At 38.6% G+C, this 25,077-nt stretch overlaps 2 protein-coding genes across 4 annotated transcripts; both read right to left on the bottom strand.

Annotated features, from left to right (window-relative positions):
* Window positions 1–745: 745 nt before the first annotated feature.
* Window positions 746–6,575, bottom strand: LOC113638025 (proline-rich transmembrane protein 2). 2 transcript variants are annotated; one of them, XM_027138986.2, is made up of 5 exons: window positions 6,341–6,575; window positions 3,449–3,803; window positions 3,000–3,304; window positions 2,619–2,751; window positions 746–2,276 (listed from the first exon to the last, which is right to left on the bottom strand). In XM_027138986.2, exons 2-5 carry the CDS (start codon window positions 3,711–3,713, stop codon window positions 2,260–2,262), a joined length of 720 nt encoding a protein of 239 aa, XP_026994787.2. In that variant the 5' UTR covers window positions 3,714–3,803; window positions 6,341–6,575; the 3' UTR covers window positions 746–2,259. The 2 variants fall into 2 exon arrangements, with proteins under 2 accessions (XP_026994787.2, XP_026994788.2); XM_027138987.2 differs by having other exon boundaries at window positions 2,608–2,751.
* A 1,873-nt stretch (window positions 6,576–8,448) lies between these two features.
* Window positions 8,449–22,084, bottom strand: LOC113638097 (major vault protein). Of its 2 annotated transcripts, none has more exons than XM_027139102.2 (17): window positions 21,926–22,084; window positions 19,071–19,264; window positions 18,125–18,320; window positions 17,071–17,194; window positions 16,419–16,550; window positions 15,684–15,778; window positions 14,861–15,097; window positions 14,364–14,486; window positions 13,445–13,645; window positions 12,598–12,833; window positions 11,965–12,162; window positions 11,385–11,529; window positions 11,004–11,215; window positions 10,378–10,494; window positions 9,906–10,032; window positions 9,355–9,543; window positions 8,449–8,925 (listed from the first exon to the last, which is right to left on the bottom strand). In XM_027139102.2, exons 2-17 carry the CDS (start codon window positions 19,229–19,231, stop codon window positions 8,800–8,802), a joined length of 2,619 nt encoding a protein of 872 aa, XP_026994903.1. In that variant the 5' UTR covers window positions 19,232–19,264; window positions 21,926–22,084; the 3' UTR covers window positions 8,449–8,799. The 2 variants fall into 2 exon arrangements, with proteins under 2 accessions (XP_026994903.1, XP_026994904.1); XM_027139103.2 differs by having other exon boundaries at window positions 19,071–19,222; window positions 21,926–22,083.
* Between the last annotated feature and the right edge of the window lie 2,993 nt (window positions 22,085–25,077).

The raw sequence follows: 25,077 nt of genomic DNA on the forward strand, positions 1-25,077 counted from the left end.
CCCAGTTTACCTCTGAATCGTCCAGGTGCTTAGTCTAGTGCCACCTTGACCTCTTGTGGACAAAATCTCATTTGTGCAGCTTTTATATTGACAACAGATAACAGGACTCTGCAGCCTGCATGTCACTGGACCCAGCATGTGGCCGCGGTGCTTTACCATGCTGTAAACCTTGTCGTATACAGAGTTTCCATAAATATCACATATTTACAAAATGCTACAAAACGAAGGACTCTCCTTCTGAAAACCTTCACAAAATAGATAAAAAACACTCCTCACTTCTGTTCGGCTTTCATCAGTAAAACATCAACCATGTAAAATAAGTGGTCTGTGAGCACCCCCCCCCCCCAATTTCATGACAAACATACATAATAAAATGTATATGAAATAATAAGCATGTTGAATGTTTAAATACCACATTTTTGTTGACTAGGATACTACGATTAACACAGGAGAATCATCATCATCATCATCATCATCATCATCATCATCTCTCTCTCTCTCTCTCTCTCTCTCTCACACACACACACACACACACACACACACACACACACACACACACACACACACACACACACACACACACACACACACACACACACACACACACACACACACACACTACAAAGCTTGGCACAGATTCTGTTTAAGCATAGCTACCCAAACAGAAGTGAATTCGGGTATAACACTGATGAGTGACATTAATTTACTCAATCAAGGGAATAGATTCAGCTGTGTTGATTTTGCATTTACAGAATGTGATTGTGCAGGCTGATACTGGTCTTGTAAACATTAAGATCTATTGTATGCAGTTACACAAACTTAAAAAAGGACAAAAAATGCTAAATTAACACTAATTCTTCTTCACATGGTTGCAGTGGTGGTCTGGTAAGTCTAGAAAAGGAAAGGGGGAGGGTACAGGGGAATACTGCATTACACCCTCCCTTGTACTCTCTCCCTCTCTCCCTCTTTCTCTCTTTCACACACACACACACACACACACACACACACACACACACACACACACACACACACACACACACACACACACACACACACACACACACACAAAACAGGACCAATTAGAAGGTGTCTCTCTCTTCTGCAATTCCTTGCATCTCTCCATCTCTAGAGTATCTTTTCATCAGCAGTTTGCTACCTCCCTCGCCCCTTCCCATCCTCCCCCTTCTCATCTCTCCATCTGTGTGAAACAAAGAACTGCAGCTCAGTTCAGCCCTGCTCCCCCTCCCTTCTTCCTACTCCACAGCATCAATGCACTATAGTTACCGTCATCAGTTCAAGAAGCTCATGCTGTGCTGTCAGTGTTTCAGTGTGTGTTCACCTGCATTGGTTTATCTCTCAGAAATCCACCTCTGATAATGTGCCAAACATTAGTTTGTGGATATAACTACATAAAACTAGATATTAAGAAAAGAAAACCGAAGCAGAAGACACACCGTAGGAGTGCGCATGCTAGTTTCTTTTATTGTCCTCTCCTCAGGGATTTCGATCGTGTCTAGCAGAAATTGCTGGATAGAGATTCTGCTTGCTGGGTTCATTAGATTCTCAGCCTGTTTTTTCGTGCCACTGTCTCTGTTTCATCATCTATATTTCAGCCATTTTCTTTCCTGCCATTATATTTAGTATTAGTTATTCTCTTTATCTAAGAATCTGAAGAATTATTCAGAATGTGTGTATCCTTGGTAGGAACATATCATCTTTCATGTATTCTCTAAGTGCCTTCATTATACACTGTGCTCTTTTATTCCTTCTCTCTCTCTCTCTCTCTCTCTCTCTCTCTCTCTCTCTCTCTCTCTGTCACACACACACACACACACACACACACACACACACACACACACACACACACACACACACACACACACACACACACACACACACACACAGGGACTTTAGAAAGGAAATGAGATCATTAATGCCGCTTTGCTGACATCATTTAAAAGCAATTAGTCCTTTTGCTGGAAAAAACCTATAAAACATGCATGTTACGATTCCGCTGGCTTCAGTCATTTATACCTCCATTCAAAGTGCTGGGGAAGTATTCACTCCGGATTTTGTTTCTACAGATGAAATGGGGATGCTTGGTCTCAGCAACCTGATACAAAGTAGAAAAGAAGTGATAAATAAATCTTGAGGTGCTTTAGTAATATGTGGAAATGCGGGGTTAAAGGAGGACGACGGTCATCTTTGATCAGTTGGTTGGTCATAAGTTCCTCCTTGGTCTGACTGTCATGGCAACCCTCAGGACTTTAATATCACTGGAACAGATGGAAAGTAGTTAGATATAGTACCATCACAAAAGGAAGAATAAATGACAAGTATAGGATTCATTATTAATGCATGAGCATTATGGAGACATTAAAGTATATTCACTAAACATGATCTATACTTCAAAATAAAAGCATAATAATTTGGGAAAATGTGAAACAGGTTCAGATTTTAGCATACCACTTTTTAATGATCATTGAAAGAAAAACCCATAAAATGCCCACTGACATTGTCTGATAGAATTGTCATTATTCAATTTTCCAATACAATTTTAAAAAAATCTTTATTTTATTTTTCCAAGTTACATGATTCATAGCTCACGTGAAACTCACGTCCCCAGTTGATGAAGATGGCAGCAGTAATTATGAGAATTCCACCCAAAAGAGAGACAATTGAGAGGATCTTTGCGTTACGGCCAAGACGCCGCGCTCCATCAACGTTCCCTTGTTGCAGACTGTATCGAGACTGTACAACAGAACAAGAGGGAAAAGAAGGGAAGATTAATCATTCAAAAGAAAAGAAGAAAAGAAGAAATTATAGGTATTTTGAGTAGATTCTAGATAAAATATGTAAGAGTGACTCTAAATAAAAACCATTCTTAAATATTTTGAAAATAATAATAAAAAATATACACTAACAGTAACCACATACATATATAGAATATCGACCATTTATCAAGAATGCTAATTCTACATAATTTTAAACAATTGTACCATAACAGAAAAGGTCAAGCCGACGATGTTGATAGGCCAGAGAGGGCAGAAGCAGGCAAGTATGGCCAGGAAAAGGTAATCGTTGGGCTTGGTGTCTTCTCCGACACTCTCAGTGAGAGCACTAGGCTGGCGGCTAAGTGAAGGCCGAGGCGAACCAACATGGCACATCGAACCTGAGCGGCTGCCGAGGCGGGCATGGCCATTAGCATGAACATGACCAGCCTTAAAATTATGATGACGAGGTGGAGAAGAACGGGAAGAGGTAGGAGGAGAAGCATCCACAGCGTTAGGGCAGACTCCATTACCTGTTAAAGGAGAAAGAAATGGCAGATATGAAAAAAAAAGAAATTCTGAAAAAAGTAGGAATATTTTGAAATTTGTAATGAAATGTTTGTCAGAGGGACAGTGCATAATATGAAGAAGAGGTAGGCAAAAATTTCAGTCTTTACTTGTTTCCATCTTTTCATCGATGACTGACAGGTGGTCTCTGGCCAGGCCATTCAACTGGACCAAGCTTTCTGGAGCAGGAGCAGACTCTGAGTCAGTTGGTGGATCTTGATGCTCCTCAGTCTTTACTGGCTGAGAGGTAATTGGGATCTGGCCAGACCTTTCATCTGGTTGTTGAATAGTCAGTTGTTCAGTATGTTGCTGCTCTTCTTCCTGCCCTACACTTAGGGCAGTAGTTGGTTGGTTGGTGTCTGTGTTCAGAGCCATCTTGAAGATGCAGAATTTCCAAAATGCCAAATTCCTTTTCAGACTAGTTTAACCTGCTCTGTTATGGCTGTAATATGTTGTCTGATAAAACTGTGGAAAACAAATAAAAGGGAGAATTTGAAACATTTAATAAAGTTAATGATGTTAATGAAGATTTCCATTGTTAACAATATTTCTGAAATACAAGACATAAGATGTACAAGGCAATAGACCAGTACAAGGCTGTGGCCATAAAGTGTATCAAGGACTGCCATTTAACAAAAAAAATATCAATGCAAAATTCAGCATATGATGTGACTACTTTCTTTATTTTAGCCTTAAACAGAGAGGTGGAGCTTGTTGGTTGAAAGGTGAAGGTTTAAAAATGTATTTATTTCAATTGAAGTTCACCTCACAAGCAGCAGAGGCATCTTACAATTCCAGGATGGTGTAATGAACAGACAGATTCTGAACACAGCAAATACTGTTTAGGATCTTGGAAAGATTACCAATGCATATATATATATATGCATATATATATATATATATATATATATATATATATATATATATATATATATCAAACTATCTCCATAGCTCTGAAAAGGAATCAGTAACGGCTCTGCTTCTTTGCTACCCACAAACCGGCCCTGCATTCTGGTCCATAATCTATGGTCTGGATGGGAGCCGCTGTGTTTAAGGAGCATTTCATAATTGTAAAATCCCTCTGCTGTATTTGAGCCGAACTACAAATTGAACAAAGACTCTGGCAAGCCTTCAATTTCAAACACCAACAGGCTGATACACAGCCTGTCTTATAAAACTATAAATATATTCCTCTTGGAGAAAAAGGCAGAGATGAACAGTCCTTTTCTAAATAAGGGAGGAACTAAATACAGACATAGAATAATGAAAACAATAGGCTAGAAATGATGAAAGCTGACATTAATTGCATAATACAAGCACCAACCTTATAAATATTACTTTTCTGGGGCATTATTAAACATCTAGAAATCTGTAATCCAAACCACACCTTTAAATGTGATTATATGCTCTTAACAGTCTTACAGCAACAACAAATCTCTGTCCAAAAACTAAAATATGCAGTAGATTTATCATTTTGCATGTCAATAGCTGAGCTCATGAAGAAGTGTCCATGCTGCTGTTTTAGCTGTTTATAAGTGTGGCTTCAAATTCAATTCAATTCAGTTCAATTCAATTCATGTTTATTTGTATAGCGCTTTTTACAATTGACATTGCCTCAAAGCAGCTTTACAGACCATAAACATAGAACAAAAAGGTTAATATAAAGAATAATATAAAATTAATAGAATAGAATCAAAGACAAGCTTGGTTCTGTACCACTTACTGTGCCCTTAACTTAACCTGTCACTACAGTACAGCTAGTACACCTGCTACCCCATTATAATATGCTGATAAAAGAAATCATAGAGGGAAAATAAGGAGTCCATAAGAGAACATACATTAGGCTGCATCCTGCTTTCATCAATTCTGTGCTCCAAAAGGAAGTAAATAGAATCCAGAATCTATTCCTGGTCTCCCAAGTATTTATTTATTTAATTGTGTTTTGTTTTTCAGTAGAGGTTTTGAACCTTTGTTTGCCTCACTAAACGACTGTTTTGATCTGGCTTTGATAGCCATCCAAATATGCAATCAGAGACAAATTACGCCTATTTTCCTAATTTGTGGCCTGTGATTAGGTTCAAATTACAAGAGGCTCCTAATTGCCTTTAGGTCTAAGTGAACATGTGCATTTGTCTAATGTCAATAGCATTTACTTTGCTACACACAAAACAGTGCACAACCTACACTATAATCTTAATTCTACCTATGAATCCTCTCATTTTACCTATAAATACTGTATTGTATCGTTGTCTAAGATTGTTGTGCTTCTTAAAACATTGATTTTCTGCTTTGTTTGAGTTAAGGAAAGAGAAAGAAGGGGTATGGCTGAATGATGAGATGACACAAAAACCTCATTCCCAAATGAAATGCAAACCAAAATATTAAAATGATGCAGGTTACTAGATGTGAATAATGCGAATAATAAGATTACTAGAATGAAAAGATACAATGCTAATACAGTTTGATATCAGCGATAAAGTTCTCTCATGCCTGCTGATATTATATTGATATATAGGATGTATGGGGAGACAGCTACACCTTTACAGCACCCCAACACCACTGCTGTGCGTTGTCATTGACAACAAGAGTTTAGGGTGTTTTATTCATATGAATGATGATACTCAAGCATATCAGTACATTTCCATTTCGTTTGGGTGTAGAGGAAAAGGAGGTACGACACACATGCCTTAAAAAGTCTTATTATCATTTTTTTTTAAAGAAATATCCAGAAATGCACCTTCAATGTCCTTCAACTCCTAAACAGACTCGAGAAGAAAAAAAAACACAAGTTTGCGTGCATGATGTTATTGAAGCAATCAGAATGATTTCCTATCAATGATAAAGTTGTTTTTTTTTATATGTATATATATTTCTGAAATATTATGGATTTCAGTGCGTAACGTAAAAGCGCGACACACCCACAGAGAGCAAGGCGTCTAAACATTGGCCTCAAACGCAAACGCTCGATGCGCAAAAGAATAGACGGAGACATGCAGACCCACCTTTTCTAGTGCGAACCGCAGGAGAATATTCCAGTGCACTTTATCATGTTGGAATAAGAGTAAATAGAGAACTATAATGAACTTGGTAAAGAGATGCGTGAATTTACTGAGCGCGTGATCGAATCAGGGAGAAACAGGCTGTGAGACAGATTGTACTGTATTTTTATGACTGCGCTTCTCGGCCAGCGCTTCTCTCACTCTCACTGCGCTGTGTGTGTGTGTGTGTGTGTGTGTGTGTGTGTGTGTGTGTGTGTGTGTGTGTGTGTGTGTGTGTGTGTGTGTCGATAGAGAGGGATGGGGAGTGCTCTCGTGTACAGAAGGAGGTGCCCGTAACTCTGGGCTGTTTAATTAGCACATAACGGACTGGTTCATTTCCTGCGCCAAAATGAGTGAAATAGAGCAAACAATAAACCTTTTCCAGTTTGTCATCCTCGCTCATTGAGCATTCTGTATTTTTCAGGATTCTCCAGATGAAATCAACAAATTTTACCCCGACAATTCATGTTTTTACACTTACATCTGTAGTCATGAAAGCCAAACGAAATGAAATTGCTGTTTACATTCCCATAGGATTTTATGCTGCTGCTGTAGGTTTTCAAGATATTTCATATCTCTCTCTCTCTCTCTCTCTCTCTCTCTCTCTCTCTCTCTCTCTGTGTGTAACTATTTTATTATTCAGGAACACAGCTCTGCTCTGTTGTGACCTATTTTCTAGATTATGCTGTTAAAGAATGTATATGTGCATGCTGTATAAAAATATACACACCAATTCATAATATATGTAAATAGAAACAAAAGATCAGAGTGAGATAGTGAGATGATGTCTAGATGCATTATTGTTTTTTTCTACAGGACTAAATGTTCTGGTACAGAAGTGAAAAGCATTGCTGCCATTTATGGCATTTAGCAGACACCTTTATAAAGAGTGACTTACAATTTATACAACTGAGCATTAAGGGCCCAGCAGTGGCAGCTTGGTGGACCTGGAATTCAAACTCATGCATGACCTTCTGGTCAGCAGTCCAACACCTTAACCACTAGACTACCACATACCTGATTACAAACCACATTTCATTGTTAGGAGAAAACATATTGTTATTACGACTGAACACCTCGTTATTACACTAAATCCGAGGAACCACCTTGTTACTACACAAAAGAAGAAAACATTTTGATCCTAAATGAAAATATTACATTATGTGAATTCATCATATTTTTATGAGACATTTTGCTAACAAACTAAGAACAGGATACTTTTTAGTACAAGGCAAAATTGTGTTACTACAGAAAAACATCTTGTTACAAGTATTTCATTTAAAGTAAAAAAAAAAAAAGGTATTATGAGAAAAGTATAGGAATTTGTCTTTTGTGTACTACTAGGAATACAGCCATTTTATTAGATATATCTAATTTACAAGTTCAATTGTAACATACACTTACTAACACTGGCACTTATAACTGTGGTAAAGAAGGGGTCCATTGTGGCCCAATCACTAACTGTACACTTACAAAATGGGCCAACAAGATAAATACTTTATTTATGTCCATTAAAGTATTTAGCAACACTGTGACACATAAAATACAGTACAATACATTGTTGCTGATGCCATGAGAATGGCCCATGAATGGCAGAAATATGTACAATCCCAAGTGCCAGGGAAAGCACATTGATATCTGTGGTTGTACACAGTAGGAGAGATCCACCTTAGTGTGGCATAGACACATTCAAGTCTAAGTATCTAAATATGACAAAGAAACTTGACAGGAAATATCTCTGTATGTAGGGGAAAAGTGATTTTATGCCAATATACTTCCTGATTTTATGCCAATATACTTCCAGTTTTAAAGCACATGCTAAACAAACAACATTGTTTAGCCGAACAATGTTGGTTCAGGATCAGATCATCTGAGCTGGCAAAGAGGAGCCATACACACCAGCTGCTTCTGCGATGTCAACAGCATTGTTAAATCTGGTGAAAAATAATCTTGGCTGACTCTTTCCACAGAACGCATGTGAATCACCCAAGACAGCTGACTATCACAAACCATAAACAAGCACAGTTACAAACCTAGTTATATTATAAAATAACGTGTCACAGGAAACAATACATGCTTTAAAAGTTTATTACTTATAATGCACACTATATATTGCATGTTTTATAAGGCCTTTGTGGGTTTCCTAAAGAAATAAATCCTTAATGTCTGATCACGTCAGGCACAAATATAAAGCAAATATATTTGCATAGAATACACAAAACAATACCAATGTTTTTAAGCTTGCTACACCGTTTTCTCTCGCAGTAATATAATATTTGGCAGGGAGAAAAAGAGGCAAGAAATATAACAAAAAGCAAACAAACAAATCTAATTAAAAGACATTGAATGGCTTTCATATGCAGCAAATTCTTAGACATTGCTAAGATAACTGGAGTATAGGGCTTCTTATTTTCTTTTCAGTTTCATGGCTTTTCCTCAGGGGTCCTCATTGTCCCCAGCAGGCCGTTGGCGGTAGTGAATAGATTGATGGGAGAAGAGCCATCCGTGATCAGAGTGGATTTAAGACCCAGAGATTGTAGCATTTTAACCTAGACAGAGAGAAGGAGGTGGAGGAATGAAAAACAGTCTCTCTTTTATGGAATTAAATTTTAGTGAAAATTAACTTTTATATAATAGGGGAAAAAAAAAATCACACAAATGCTGCAATGAGTATTTAAATTAGTGAATAAATAAATAATAATACTAATCAAAATTATTATTTTAATGTGGACAAAATTAGAAATATTGTTAAGTCATTGATCATAACAAAGTATTAAAATCCTGTAAGTTTTATATAATATTTTCCATTTTTGATTATTTGTTTTTTTAAATAACAAAAGGACCAGAAGAGGATTCCCAGTAGTAAAGCCTTCTTAGTTCAGCCTGATCTACTGTAAAAAGCCAATTTCCACCACTGCATTATAGCCTATTCTAGTAAAAATGTAGAAGTGTCATGGACACAAGTTAATGAGGTTTACCTGTAGCTCGGGTCCAGCTCTGGCCATCTCTGCCAGAGTATTGCTGCCAATAGATTCTACCATCTGTTTAAAACGTTGGGTTTCAAGCTCTGCCAGTTTCTGTTGCTTGTCCATTTCTAAACGATCAATTTCCTTCTTATACAGGAGCTCCTGCTCACGTGCTTTAGCCAGACGCACCATTTCAGCTTCCTAGAAGAGTAATTATGTTAGAAATGGAATGCAACATTTGATATTTATACAGAAAAAACAAAGGAGAGCAAGCTTTCAGCATGCACAAATACCGTCATTCATTATAAATGGGAATCAAAGCATAGAAAGACTACTGCATGACCACTAGGGGGACTTAATGAATCACCCTAGAACTCTATTAAAAAGGAGAGAATGAAAGTGCAAAGGAGAAAGAGAAAACTGTCAAAAACATTAATTAAACAAGAATAAATACTGCTCATCAATACTGTAGACTATATTTTGTTAGGATGATGAAATGAAGTGTGTGTGTGTGTGCATGAGCAAGAGACATAATAAAGAAAGACATGGGCTGAAAGACATACCGCTTCTATTCTCTGGGCCTCGACTTTAAGTTTGGCCTCTTCCACAGCGGCCTCACCCTGGATACGTGCTGCTTCTGCTCTGGACTGAGCTTCTGCCTTTGCTGCTCCAGTACTCTCTACAGCAGCACTATACACACACACACACACATCAGAGGATACACATCTAGCTTTATTCTGTCACTCTTGTTGTGAAATACATGTGAGAAAAACTAAAAAAAGACATACCATAATACATTTCTAAGAGTTTTGAGTTGATAACTATGACAAATATCTAATGCTGCCTTGTGCAATGTCTTTGTATGCTAAACCTCCATTTCTTCAGCAAGTCTTTTAAGCCTCTCTAAGCTAACCTCTAAGCTCAGATTGATTAGGTTAGAAGTGTCTGGCAAAAGCCAACATGTAAATGAAATGAAGCCAACAATATTCTCCTCAGGCAAAGCCACAGTGGGAGAGAGAAGCAGTAAGATTTTACCTGAGTGCCTCCAGCTCTAGCAGCTCCTTCCTGGCTCTCTCAGCATTTGCCTGGTCTGCAATCTTCTGCCTTTCCAGTTTGCCCCGTGCCTCCTGCTCCAAACGTTCTGCCTCATGCCTGAGACAGAGTAGTACAGAGAGAGCAAGTCATCATAAGGAAGTGATGCAACATATTTTTTGAAAGTATAAAGTATTGAGTTGTCAGAACTTAACATAAAAGTAGTTCAGCATTATTAACTGACATGCTCATCCAAATGTACAACACTTTAAGCTGTAATTTTGTCCTGCATTATTGTGCTTAAAAAATTCTTTGGATGGTCATCCCACCTCATCCACCATTTTATTTATTTATATTTTATTTATTTCATGTAAAAGAAAAAAAAAAGAAATTAAGCACAACTGAGAAAAAAAGCACAGACCGCTTAGCCAGCATATTTATTTCATTAAAAGTATTGGCAGGAGACCAGAACACCTGTGCTAAGACTAAGTTAATTCTTTTTAAGGTATAAAGCATAAGTCAGCATAAGGTACAAACATGTGGCCTGATGCATAAGCATTTTTTCCTCATCTAAATTATATATGTAAATGATGTATGGAATAAAACTGCAACTAGAGATGTTTACTGACCGAGCAGTGGCCTCCTGGGAGTTGGTGGTGATCTCAATGGCAAGCTGGACGCTCTTCTGCAGGGCATCACGCGTGCGCTGGTCTACAGGCTCCACTGACTGAATGTCCACGCTGCTGATCACCAGCCCGTTCTGAGGGAAGCGCAGGCTTGAACGTACTGCCAGCTTCTCGTCAAAGCCAAACACGGCTGAGCAGATAATCCGGTTTGAGTTCTATAGGCAAAAACCCACCAGGGCAGTATGAGAAACAATAGGAGTGAGTGGGCCAAAAGTTATTATTATTATTATGGTCACTAAAAACAGAGGGATAACAGGTGCTAGAATATCACATTACAAATCTTATACAAATAGTTATTGCATGTATAGCCTAACACTAATTCACCTTGTGGAAGTCATCAAACTGCACCGAAGCCACAGCTCCTCTGATCTTGGAAGCGATGGCTTTACAGGCGTCGCCCACAAAGTCAGGAACTGAGAAGAGTGCAGCTGCTTGTGTGGGGTCTGTCTGGTCCTTTATGTCAAAATGCCTGGTTATGGGAAAGAAAATATGACATAATTAATATATAAAATATATACTAACCATTAAAAGCAGTAACACCTGCCAAATTTGCCCTGATTTGTCTCCATTCTGCACCTAAACTGATTTCACAAATATTATGTTAAGCAGAAAAAAAAAACCATACATTTGCAAAGCTCTAAAACCGAATGAAAAATCTGCAGGATAGAACAATGAATACAGACCAATTACAGATTTATAGAGTAAAAAGCTTCTTGGCAACACATCACATTGTTAGCTCAGTTATTCTGGCTGTGATGCATGCTCTTTTAATCTATGTTAGGTATTATCAAGAACAAAGTTCTTTAGGGTACTGCATTTTTCAACACACTGTGCAAGTAGAATATTTGTCATAATGGCTAAGCCTAACCCTAGATATTTTCACACACAGACATGCATGTTTTACCAGTTGTAGGCGAGCTGGAGCTGCAGACGGGCATGGTCGGCAGTTTCTATGGTGATGATGTCAGTGCAGAAGTCAGGCCCGAGCAGCAGGCAGATGGCCTTAATTACGTGTGGACGCTTGGGCTTGTCTCCAGACAGAGACAGAATCGTGAACTGCTCTTCGGGGCCCAGCATAACCAAATCAGGCCCAAACACTATCCTGAGACAGAAGAAAATGAGCTTTTTTAAAGTGTTTTTATTTTTAGGTAATAAGCAGTCATGCATTTATTTGCCCTCAGTAGCTGCTTAATCCTGGGAACACTGGGTACAAGGTGGGGGATACATCCTTCCAAGGATGTTGGGTCCATCACAAGGGACTTTAATAATTTATAGAATAGTAGCCAAGAATACTTTAGTGTAAAATGCAGTTGAACTACATTTTTAAAACATGTTCTTCATTGGATAGCGTCTTAGATATTAGAACGATAAACCTTTACATTATCGTGTTCTGGATGACAGGTAAGTATCTTGTTTATAGAGTCAAGACAAAGACTGGTGTTTGTACATGTACATGCATATAAATGTGTAGCTCATCCAAAGATGTGCTCCCACAATAAGACAATGAGAAAAGGGTTTTCTGATAAAGAACTGTTACCTGGCTTTCTTCTCCCTGTAGTCATACACCTGTACTGCAGCGTTATGGGGAACGCGGTAGGACACCACTCTAGTTTTGTCCCTAATTTCAGGGATGGCATCCTGGGTCCGCTCTGATCGGTTGGACATTGGGTCACGCAAGTTGATCAGCAACTTCTCCACGTTGGGAGGGAGCTCCTTTTCCCACAACTCCTCATCTTGTGTCAGCATGTAGGTGTGACCGATCACAGCCCGCACCTGCACAGAGCATCATGGTGTACAAGAGAAAAAAAAAACTTTACAAATAGTTTATATTTCCAGCAGAACTCAAGCCAAACAGTCACTAATGGCAATTTATTAAATTATCATCATCTTATTACGCTTTTCTTCTGGGACTTATACAGAATGTTGAAGACGGCTGCCTTGATTTCGTCACTTCACGGACATAAGAATCCTTTACAGTGAAAGTGTCAATTTATTTGTTACATACATCAATTGCAATTAATGCCATACATTGTGTGCACATTGTAATGTTTAGCAACGAACACCTGTTGTTTTGCGGCACTGCATTCTCAATTTAGGAACAAGGCGTACAGTACAATGAAACTGTTCTAGTTTTCTAGCTCCTGGTGTGGGACTTTAACATGATAGTAACCATCCATCCGCTACTAGTCAAGTTCTTTAAAAAAAAAAAAAAAAAAAAGCAGAGTGGATCTGACCATTCCTAAAACATTTCACAAGCAGGTTTTATAAGCCATCTGTGGGTGTGGACTCGGATCTGTAAATGATTTTGTTGCACACAAACTCTTAAACAACATGCACTTCTGTAAAGTACCAAGATTTAAAAAATTCTATTCTGACTCTCTGACCTTGCCAGTCTTGATGTCGCGCACATATATTCCTTCATTCTCGTCCAGTGGAATGGCCTGGCGACGCAGCAACACCTCTACAGTGGCAGGTGGGACATAATCGATAGGCCCACGAAGCATCCAGCGATCTCCTGGGCGTCTCTGTACAGTGGCCTTTTTGGACCCCCCCTCTTCCTCCTCTTCATCCATGTCTTCCGTTTGCTGATTCAGAGACAGGGGGAGAGAGGGGGTGAGAGAAAGAAAGAAGGAAGGGGAGCAAATGCAACGGCCGGAAACGGGAGGAGATGGACATGGCTGTATGTGAACCATGCACTGAGTGTGTGTGGTAAATGTGTATATGTATAACAAAGAGATTTGTGAGGCAGAAATAATACACAAAATAATAATACAAAATAATGCAAAGCAAATTACAAAGGATTGAGAAGTAAATGATTGGGGAAAAGGATTAAATGGTTTTATATTTAATAAAAGGGGAGGGAGAAAAAGATGAGAGTTCATTAATGAATCCCCATGAGATCAGATACAAAGATATAGATAATCTTTTAAATTGCTTCTGAATTATAAATCAGTACAAGTTATTCAGCAATATGAATTGATGATTCTAACCTCAGTAACTAAACTAGTAGAAATGCATACTGGCTTTTCAGAGAGTTCTTTTCTCAGGTGCCTAGCTAAGATGTGCCACATATTTCCTGAAGGTGTGTGGTGTGCTCATGGGGTGTTGGCAAAGCTGACAGCTAAACACAAGAAGGATTCCGGCTGAACAAGTAGTGGAGGTTTAAGCACAAACAGAACTTCACTTTTATCTTCGAGGCATACTGACTTGACTCGGATTTCAAACAATGAGGGTAAAAGAAGAAAGAAGGGAGATGACAGGCTTATTTTCCAATGCTCTAAATATTGCTCTCAATCTCAGCACCTCTGTATCTGTGAATGCCTCCACAGCACGCAGCACCAGTCCTTCCTCTTCAGACAGAACATAGACATCCTGTATGCCGTTCTCCAAGTGCTCGCCAGGCCGCAGGAAGAATGAGCACTCACCCTGAGAGACAGATATTTACATATTTTTCATAATTTACATACTTCCAAATGACCTGAGCTACACAAGGACAATGTGGGATTTCTTAAAAATCTGTGAAATTCAGGAGTTAATAGGTACATTTTATTTTTCTAATCTTGGTGGATTGCTAATAATTATTTATTCCATGTAACATTGATAATACTGTATTACCTTCATAATGTAGCCAAGAGGTTTGCGAGGTTTATGTCAGTTTATAGTAACTAGTATCTATATAATCTATCTAACTAATAATATATAGTAACTTTAATATATTAAAACATTATCACGCAACTATATCGTCTTGCATCCTTGTCTCAAGGCTAAGCTTTGAGAAACATAAATACAAATTACTGTACCTTCACCACTCTCTTTTGGCCGAGCTGGGGCTTTCCGTCTGGCCCGACTGGGTCCAGGACCACGCAGTACTCCCTGCTGCTCAGAGTGGTCACGTTTACAACCCCAACTACCTCCTCAGCCACAGAGGGGATGTGTGCTTCTCTGTCTGCCACCGTCACCAGCCACTCCTCCCCGGTCCTTCTGTCTCGCCCTCCAGCATCCCGGAATGGACGCAGAGCACGCACGTGCAGCGCATTCTGAAAGAAGAAGTTGTATTGTTAAATTAAACTTTAACGAAGTGTTCAAGATAAGCCATAAGTTATACTTTGCCATAAACTTTAAATGTATGTATTCATTTATTTATTTTTCTTCTTATTTTTGCTTCTTCATACATATATATTTTTATTTCTGTTTGTCTCTTCTGTGTCTATACTGTACTTCTGTAAAGCTGCTTTGAGACCATGTGAATTGTTAAATGCGCTATACAAATAAATTGAATTGAATTTAGAAATGAGTATCTTTTGGTTTGACACATTTGGTTGGATCTCTTAGGGTACAATTGCTAGTGTTGTGCATCTGATCTACACACATGGCCTCTCAAGCAGATGGCAAATCCAATCAAGGCGCAATATTACTTTTGGTTTATTTTTCAATTTTTGTAAATATTCTAATAAAATGAAATAAAAACAACAGGTCAACAGAGTCAATTAAAAGCCACTGCTGAGACTGAAGCACTGTGGTGCAGCTGCTCACATTCTTACTGATGATCTCACTGTAAATTTTATAATTTTCCAAGTAAATGGAAGGAAAATACAAAAAAAAAAAAAAACACAAAAGTGTTACCTTATCAGTGAGGATGAATGCATTCACAATATCGATGACCTCCTCATGCACTCCAGGCAGGTATGCTCCAACTTTACTGACCTGCCACTCCTCACCTGACACACACACGCACAGAGAGAGAGAGAGAGAGAGAGAGAGAGAGGGAGAGATTGAGTGTGTTGAGTGTGTGCTGTGAACTTGAGCCTTTTCAAATAACTAGCTTGGAAATCATATTACTGTGACCACAAAGATACAATAGTGGCTAATGGAAATACAACCTTTACTGTGCTTGCTTATAAACAAATGCTCTGCCCCAAAACGACAAGTAGTAGTGTACTTCAAGTACGCAAATGATTCACTTATTCAACCAAAATAATAAGTACAGTATGGGATGTTGTACACTTCATGCACTCAACACTTGCAGAGTTGCTTACATAATGAAAGAGGGGTGAGGCTACCAGTGCTGACAATGAAGGAGACAATATCCTAAAACACTCTGGAAAGAAGACATCTTACAAATGTCTTGTAAGTTAGAACGTGTTGTGCGATTTATTTTGCAATGTTTTAAGATTTCACTGTATTCTGCTAAAGCTAATGCCTCCTTTGAATTTACTTGCTACTGACTGGAACACGGCTTATACTACTGGTTAGAAAAAGACTATTAGTGTTCCATTTGAGACAACACTACCCTTCTAAACTTCCTACACCAGACGCTAGAGTATGCAGTGTATAGTGTACAGAATGTTGTGCGCTAACCAGTCACTCTGCGAACTCCACTGCGGTCCAAACCCTCTTTACGAGCCCGAAGGCGAATGGCCTGGTTCTCTCGAATTACTGTGGCTTTGATGGTCTCCAGGACGGCCACCTCCTTCCTAGGGATGTATGTTCCTGACAGATGTCACAGACCACAGGGTTAGCCAGGGCCAATATATTTATAGGCTATACAACAAATTACAAGAAAACAAAAAGTGAAAAAAAAAGTGCTAGCAAACATCTTAATACATTTCTATTAATACATAATACATAAGTAATACATTTTCAAAGGCAAGGCAATATTTTCAAAGGTAAGAAAAAAAACCCAATAAAATATCCAATTTATAAAAAAGAACCAATTTAACTTCAGTATTACATCATCATGGCCTTCATGCATTCAGAGGTCTGACATACACATATAATCCATATTTTGTGTTGTTTTTTTCTGCCTCACACTGTACAGTATGTATAAAGGTTTTCTAAATTTAAGAAGATATATAATTATAATATGTGATTAGAATTTATCAAATCTAATTATATTTATGAGATATGAAAAAGAATGGCAACCTGAATTCTGGTTTTAGTTTGAAGAGGAAAAAAAAGAAAGAAATTCCAGATAACAAATAACGAAAAACAAATAAATGCAAAAAGCCACCTGGTCCTTCAAACAGCCACTCATCTCCAGCCACTCTCTTCTCGTCATTTTCTTCCTCAAAGTCCAGAAGAGCCTGCAGCCTTATGGCCGTGTCGGGATACACGATCTGCAGTGGAGTAACTTCCTGTGCAAGAGAGAAAGAGAGAGAGATTTTATAAAGCCTGTATACACACACACACACGTACACACACACACACGTGCACACACACTCGCACACACGCGCGCGCACACACGCGCGCGCACGCGCACTCTCTCGCGCGCACTCTCTCGCACGCACTCTCTCGCGCGCACTCTCTCGCGCGCACTCTCTCGTGCGCACTCTCTCGCGCGCACTCTCTCGCGCGCACTCTCTCGCGCGCACTCTCACGCGCGCACTCTCACGCGCGCACTCTCACGCGCGCACTCTCACGCGCACTCTCTCACGCGCACTCTCTCACGCACGCATACACTCTCTCTCACACTCTCTCACACCCGCACACACCCTCTCACACACGCGCACACACCCTCTCACACACCCGCTCACACACCCTCTCACACACCCGCTCACACACCCTCTCACACACCCTCTCACACACCCTCTCACACACCCTCTCACACACCCTCTCACACACGTGCACACACCCTCTCACACACGCGCACACACCCGCGCACACACCCGCGCACACACCCGCGCACACACACGCGCACACACACGCGCACACACACGCGCACACACACGCGCACACACACGCGCACACCCTCTCACACACGCGCACACACCCTCTCACACACGCGCACACACCCTCTCACACACGCGCACACACCCTCTCACACACGCGCACACACTCTCTCACACACCCGCACACACTCTCTCACACACCCGCACACACTCTCTCACACACCCGCACACACTCTCTCACACACCCGCACACACTCTCTCACACACCCGCACACACTCTCTCACACACCCGCACACACTCTCTCACACACACGTGCACACATTCTCTCTCTTGCGTACGCGCACACACTCTCACACACAAATGTAAGATAAGGAAGTGAGAATGAACAAGCCCACCTTCTGGATCTCTTCTCCGGGGTAGAGCGGGAAAGGATCCTGAGTCAGACGAATCTCCAGGTCTGCATGGCGGAGTTTAGCTTGGCCTGCTGTGTCAAACTGAACATTTCCCTCATTGTCACGAGCCACAGGGTTCAGAATCACACAATAATGGCGAGGGGGCACCATGGTCATACGAGTCGGGAGAAAAAGTACCCTAAGAGAAGAGTGAATGAAATGAAAATAGATAAGAGGGCAGTGAAAGGATTCAGGATGACATGACACTATACACATGATGTAACTAGATCCTGTTTTCTCTCCAATTTGCTGCTGCGTAACACACTTGAAGATGAGCCCAGTTCTGAATGCACAAGCTCATAGATGCTCATGATTATTAGGTCACTGTGACTGACAGCGGAGAGAGAGAGTATGCCACACCTCTCACTCAGTGAACACTGACAGCACTGCTCCTTAAACTTTTCTGCCATAGTCAGGATTCACACATCCAGATCTCCTGATTATAAATCAAACCACATTTCTGCTGTGACCTGATAGTAGCTCATTGAATACACCCAAATGAACAATTAAAGTCTTTACATTTGAATTAGGTGCTGTACATGGTGATGATGTTTTCATGTAACTGTTAATGTTTTAATGTATCTAACATACTGACAGCACTGACTGATTCTTTAAGAGCTATAGAAATCATAGCATGGCCTCAGAGAATGGATTGGAAATGTGTATTTGACATATAAGAGCTTGAGGGTTGACAAAAATTGACAAATATTATAAACAAAGGAAATATTACTCATGCAAAACAACTCTATAACTAGTTCATACAAAAATTAAGACAGACTTTGCATAATTGATAAAAAAAAGAAATGTTTTTTAATAAAGAACACAGAAACAGTGTAACGAAATGCTGCAGTTGATAATCATTCAGCTTTAACATGGTACATGTGGTTACCTCTCATTATCCTGGCGGATATAGGTGAGGGGTCCAACCTCAACCCGAGCAATGTTGGTGTTCTGATCCAGCACATGGATGTAGTGGTGTGGAGGAATCCTGATGATTGAAGAGTCACTCCGCTCATTCTCCATGTGATTACCTGAAGGTCTCTTTGACATGATCCAAGAGGGATGGGACAGTTAATACCAAATCTGCGGTCAAATAATGTGACAGTAATCAATCAGTTATAAAACACAGTGTATTTGAAAATCTGAACCTGAGGCTCAGGTTGTATGCTAACCTAAAGTCGGTGTCAACTTTTGAGCTATACTAAAATAAACTACGATTACACAAAAAATAATTATTAATATACATGAATGTAAATTTATATAAGTTAATTAAATCAGCTAAGACACTATAAATAACACGATAATCTCAGTAATGATCATCTCTTTAATCTGTGATTTTTTTCAGCATGTTATATACAGTACTAAAAATAACCAAATATTTAAACTTTTAACTTTAAACTGATTTAATTTTGAGCATTATGTCAGTTTTCAATATGTCTTGTTTTGGGTCAGCTTTATTGGCAAAGCTTATTGGATTCAATTAATTAATTCTTACATTTTGTCAGTCCTCTCTTTATGAAGGCTGCCATAACTGATTTTAACTAAAAGTTTTCTAGTTTTTAAGTACATTTTATCCAAATGTGAGTAATAAACAAACACTTTTTTGGAGAATAATCCCAAAGCTTACTTAAAATATGCTTATTTAAACTTTAAACTATTTATTTGTATATGTAAACACACAATTTTTATGTACATTTCCCTACAATATATAATTTCAATGTGTTTATATTATTTGTTAGTGTTCTGATCATTTAAAGGAGACAATCATTAAACCATTGTATTGCACAAGGAAGATCCTGTTCACTGGGCCACATGTAAAAATCTTTACAACAGGACACACTGCAATACTTATCTCCTTTCAGTCAAATACATGATAAGGTGACTATGGATCTGGAGAAAAGTCTAAATTACAGAGGCTGTAAATAAATGGGTGTCAGTGATGCAATCAAACTGCCATGTGAGTTTCAAGTGAACTTTATGTGTCAAACCTGATTGCTAAACACAGAGTAAATCATGTGAGTAAGCTTCTCTTCAAAAACATATACACACCCATACCTGCCTTTCGCAAACCTGAGAACACAGGCTTTTTGTGATTCAGCATTTTTCTCTCTGCAGTATTATCCTTACTCAAATGGCCCAATGCAAACATAGGTGGCTAAAGGACAATGTGGTGTTTGACTACCTGACATGTATAATTCATGCAAAGAAGGGAAGTTAGAGGGTTAGGCCAAACACAATATAGGTCAAGGGTTGGAAATAGACAGGTACTAATTACCATGTTTGAGTTGTCATGAATCTACAACATTCAGTCACATTCTCTGGGTTATAAAACAAGCAAATTTGACCAGGTTTCATGCATACACTTGAAATGTGATGTTATCCTTTTGAGATTTGACTTGTTAAGTGAAGCCATTCTCCAAACAAAGTCTTTATTATTCCATGTATTTTTTCAATTAATTACAGAACTATATAATAAGTGTTTCATAACCAAAAATTAATTAGCCCGTTCTTCCCATAAATTACATATAGCCCAAAGCAACAGGTTAAAAACTGCAGTTGATTCTATGTTACAGATTATTAGCTATTAGCAAAACATCTAAAACTTCTCAGATTTTTCGAAAAAGCCTTAAAAGACAGCAGTCAGTTTGGAGTGTTACAGGGAGACACAGTGCCTGCATTCAATACAGTTACAGTACAGACGCCCATTTTCTGTAGCATCCAAAGCATGTTATTGTGAACATAAAATAGTAAATATTTATTTTAGGCTCATTAATTGGATTATCAGAATCAGGTTTATTAGCCAATTGTGTTGACACACACAAGGAATTTGGTTCCAGCTTATACACTTACAAAACAAAGACACATGATGTGTTGTGTTTTGTAAGCGTATTATACATAGCATCTGTAAGCTATGTTTAATTCCGGACATTGACTAACTTTCCATTGACTAACAACCACAAGACCTTAAAGTGGTAGCACGATGGCATTATTCTTCAACTGTTATGCTCTTGAAATATACATTTTCCATCTAAGCACTGTGACTTATTTAAATAGAAAAATGCATTTATGAATTTATTTATTTATTTATTTATTTTACAAAATTATATATACACTTCATATTTTATATATATATGTGTGTGATAATGTATAATATATAAGTTTAATATGATGTAGAGCATTTTAAATTGTTTCAAAGTAACACTAAGATTGTAGGATTCAGCATTCAGATTTTTACTGCTGCTTAGAAAAATATCAGCCCATTTATTTATTTCTCAAATAACATGTCAACCACAGTGTAAGCAGCACACAACAAAGATCAGTTCTATGGTTCCTACAGTTTCAGCTCAACACAGCGATGATTTCATCAGACGGGAATTCTAACCAACTGTTACATTAAAACATGAGCTGGGTCATTTTCGGGGCGACTTAAGATCCAGATCCATGTAGACGTTCTTCAACTGCTGACATGTCAGTGATTAAAACCTGGCTAGAGAGAAACACTTCCGCATTGTAGCACTATAACAAGAAGGGGCGTGTGACACAAACTCAGCCTAATAGACACAAAGTTTCGGGTTTAGCTCACAGAATCTGAATAAAGATGATATAATCGCTCAAATAAATTAAAATCAATTATTAATCAACACCGCATCCGTCATCTTAAACAGATAATCAGAATGTACGAGCTGGTTTCATCCTGTATAATCAGGGGAAAAGTCTACATGATTAAAGAAGCGTGTTACTTACAGGTTCGGACAGTTTGCGGTGAAATCGCAGTGAACTAGAAGTGATCGTTGGCAGACGACGGATTCCGGAAACAAGTTGCGCTTGACAACAACTTTAACGTCACAATGTCTTGGGCGTGTCCATGAGGCGGGAAGGGGGCGTGGGGTCATGTGTTGTATTCCTGTAAGCGGACGATTTCGCAAGTAAATCAGAACCCCGCACTCAGGTGTCAGTGTAGGGGTTGGGGTTGGGTGGGGTGATGGGATGGGGTAATGCGGGGTAAATCCCGGCAGCCGCGTGACTTCTAGTATAAATGTGAGTGATAGATGGGGAAACTCACTTCAAAATAAAAGTCACCTCAGGTGCTCCGGAACGCAAAACTTACACGTTCCTTTGTTATAGAAGCAACACCAGGATGTACACCGATCAGCCATATCATTAAAATCACGTCTCTAATATTTATTATAAATAATCTAATATTTAATCATACAAATTTATTTTTTGTATGGTTAATTTTAGAGCCTGTAATGTTATGTGTATCTGTTAATTTCATCTTTTTATGTCAAGCGCTTTGAGATGCTACTTTTAAAGGCGCTATACAAAAAATGTGTATTATTATTATTATTATTATTATTATTATTATTATTATTATTATTATTATTATTATTATTGTGTAGGTCCTCTTTTGTGCCTCCAAAACAACACTGATCTGTTGAGGCATGGCCTCCAGAGGACCTGTGAAGGTGTGGTATCTGGCACCAAGGTATTTGGGAGCAGATTAAGTGAGATTTAAATTCGGTAAATTATGATTTGGGGCCTCCAGGGATGAGAATAGTTTGTCCCGCACATCCCACTGATGCTCGATCGGATTGAGATCCGGGTAATCTGGATCCTCAAAACACTCCTGGAGACTTTTTGCAGTGTCAGGGTGCAGTATCCTGCTTATCCAGAGTCCAGCATCAGGGAATAATGTTTTTTTTAGATTTGAGTAGGTAAAAAGTCAAAACGTTACATTTTGTGACAAACTCCCAGAGGTCCCACGTCCTTCGGCAGCACATGACGTCACCATAACATAAGAATACTATTTATTTATTCAATTAAATTTAGAATACATTCTGACTGCATTTTTAGAGCACAGAGAAAGAAGAAGATTAAAAAAAAATCTGCCTATCCGATATTCTACACCAGATGGCAGCATGTACATTCAGTCAAATTTAAATGAACCTCTGTATAGGCTACACATGGCTGCTTATACAGTATTGTATTGCATTGGTCACATATAAACAAAATAATCTTGATTGTAGTGACAGAAAAATTCTAGCATACAAGTAAAACAGATTTTTTTTTTCCTGAACTTAACTCATCTTTCAATGAATCCCCAACTAATTCTGTTTTCCAGATTGAACATGCATGCTGGAGCTGAATTAATCCCTTTTTAGGAACGAGCTGATCTAATTACATTATACTATATTTCGTAAACTAGTGAGCATGACCAGTTCCATTGAGCCTGAGCCACTTTAGGCTCAGATTCCTGTTTTTGGCTGACTAGAGTGGAACCCGATACAGTCCTCTGCTGTTGTACACCATCCTCCTCAAGGTTTGCAGTGTTGTGTGTGTGTTCTGAAATGCTTTTTACTAACCAAAATGTACAGCCTTGATATTCTCTCCTGACCTCTTAATAAGGCATTTCTGCCTGCAGAAATCCTTCTCACTGGATGTGTTTTGCACTATTGTCTTGTGTGAAAATCCCAGCTTTTTCTGAAATACTTAAATCAGCCTATCTGGCACTGAGATCACAGGCTGATGTTTGAATTGAACATTAAATAAAGCTTCTGGCTGGTATCTGAATCATTTTATGCATTCTGCAACATGACCGACTGATTTAGATACTTGCATGAATGAGCAAGGGATACAGACATTCTTATTAAAATGGTTCGTGAGCGTATATCAGTCATTCTACAAATGTTTATAATGTCCTCATTATTCTCCATACATTTGAAATTCTACTGAAATAGCAATTAAGTCTTTTGAGTGAACAATTTAAATTAAAATAATTGCAGAGAGGATGATATTCTGTACATCTACAGTACCTACTTATTGTTATGCTTTATGTTATAACTCAAGCTGCTCCCTGAAACAATAATACACACAGTGATATACTGATTAGACAGTTATTCAGAGCAATAAAATAATGTTTTTTGACATAAGCTTGTGTAGCTTCCTCCATAACGTATCTACTATGGTTATTAATTTTAAGCACGCTAGGCATGGGCTTGTGCACAACACAGTATATGACTGCCAATTTATGGGCTTTAGAGAATGATATAAAACCTCTCCAGCTTTTATAACATGCCTAGTGATAGACCACAGCACAAAACACAACACAGAATATCACAGGACTAATATGTTAAGGCACCAAGAACAACCAAAGAACAGAGTGCTCTACTGAATTATTCTTTCATTCTAGTCACACTGTTGTGATAATGGACATTTTTCTTTCTGCAGTCAGTGACATGTTTATGTATACATCTGTCATACTAATGCACACAGTCACATACTAGCATTCAGGAGAGTAATAAAAAAGGACAGTTAATACCACATGTTATCCATGTGCTCAGGTTCAGACCACAGGACTGGAGGTTATAAAAAGTTCAATCAAGCAAGAAACCCTGGGAAGCATAGAAAGATAGATGAATCATTCATCCCACTATTCATCCTTCCCTAAGTGTCTTGCTAGATTGAAATTTTTCATACTGATATCCTGCTAAACTAGACAATTCACACTTATTTCACACCTTTATATTCTCTTAAATAACAAACTGTTTCTAACAAACTGTTCTATTCTTCTTGACAACTGGACAACTATTTCGGGGTTACTCCAGGCTACGACGAGTGTATGAAGCTTAGCGTATTGCGTGTGTAAGTTTACTATAGAGAACTGTCCATTCTTTGAATTTGTAATGTTTACACAATTAAAAAACATTCACACTGAAGGCATTCTGTCATTGCTTACATATGAATATTTTATTTACTCTGCTTTGTATGTATGTGAGATAGAGAGAGAGAGATATACTGACAGTAGAGAGAAAGAAAAATAGATTGAGACATACTGAGAAACCTTGATGGTGTTGAATACAGTTATAGGAATAGGATATCTTTGGCTTTTTTTCCAC

The sequence above is a fragment of the Tachysurus fulvidraco genome, chromosome 15 (genome assembly GCF_022655615.1).
Source record: "Tachysurus fulvidraco isolate hzauxx_2018 chromosome 15, HZAU_PFXX_2.0, whole genome shotgun sequence".
Classification (NCBI taxonomy): domain Eukaryota; kingdom Metazoa; phylum Chordata; class Actinopteri; order Siluriformes; family Bagridae; genus Tachysurus; species Tachysurus fulvidraco.

What these genes read in the sequence shown, in the direction of transcription:
- LOC113638025 (XM_027138986.2), bottom strand. Translation starts at nt 3,713, where the DNA reads ATGGCTCTGAACACAGACACCAACCAACCAACTACTGCCCTAAGTGTA. An exon ending in CGATGAAAAGATGGAAACAA is followed by an intron (nt 3,305 to 3,448) that starts GTAAAGACTGAA and finishes CTCCTTTAACAG; the next exon opens with GTAATGGAGTCTGCCCTAAC. An exon ending in GCTTGACCTTTTCTGTTATG is followed by an intron (nt 2,752 to 2,999) that starts GTACAATTGTTT and finishes TCTGTTGTACAG; the next exon opens with TCTCGATACAGTCTGCAACA.
- LOC113638097 (XM_027139102.2), bottom strand. Translation starts at nt 19,231, where the DNA reads ATGTCAAAGAGACCTTCAGGTAATCACATGGAGAATGAGCGGAGTGAC. An exon ending in CCGGAGAAGAGATCCAGAAG is followed by an intron (nt 17,195 to 18,124) that starts GTGGGCTTGTTC and finishes TCTCTTGCACAG; the next exon opens with GAAGTTACTCCACTGCAGAT. An exon ending in GCGACATCAAGACTGGCAAG is followed by an intron (nt 12,834 to 13,444) that starts GTCAGAGAGTCA and finishes TGCTCTGTGCAG; the next exon opens with GTGCGGGCTGTGATCGGTCA.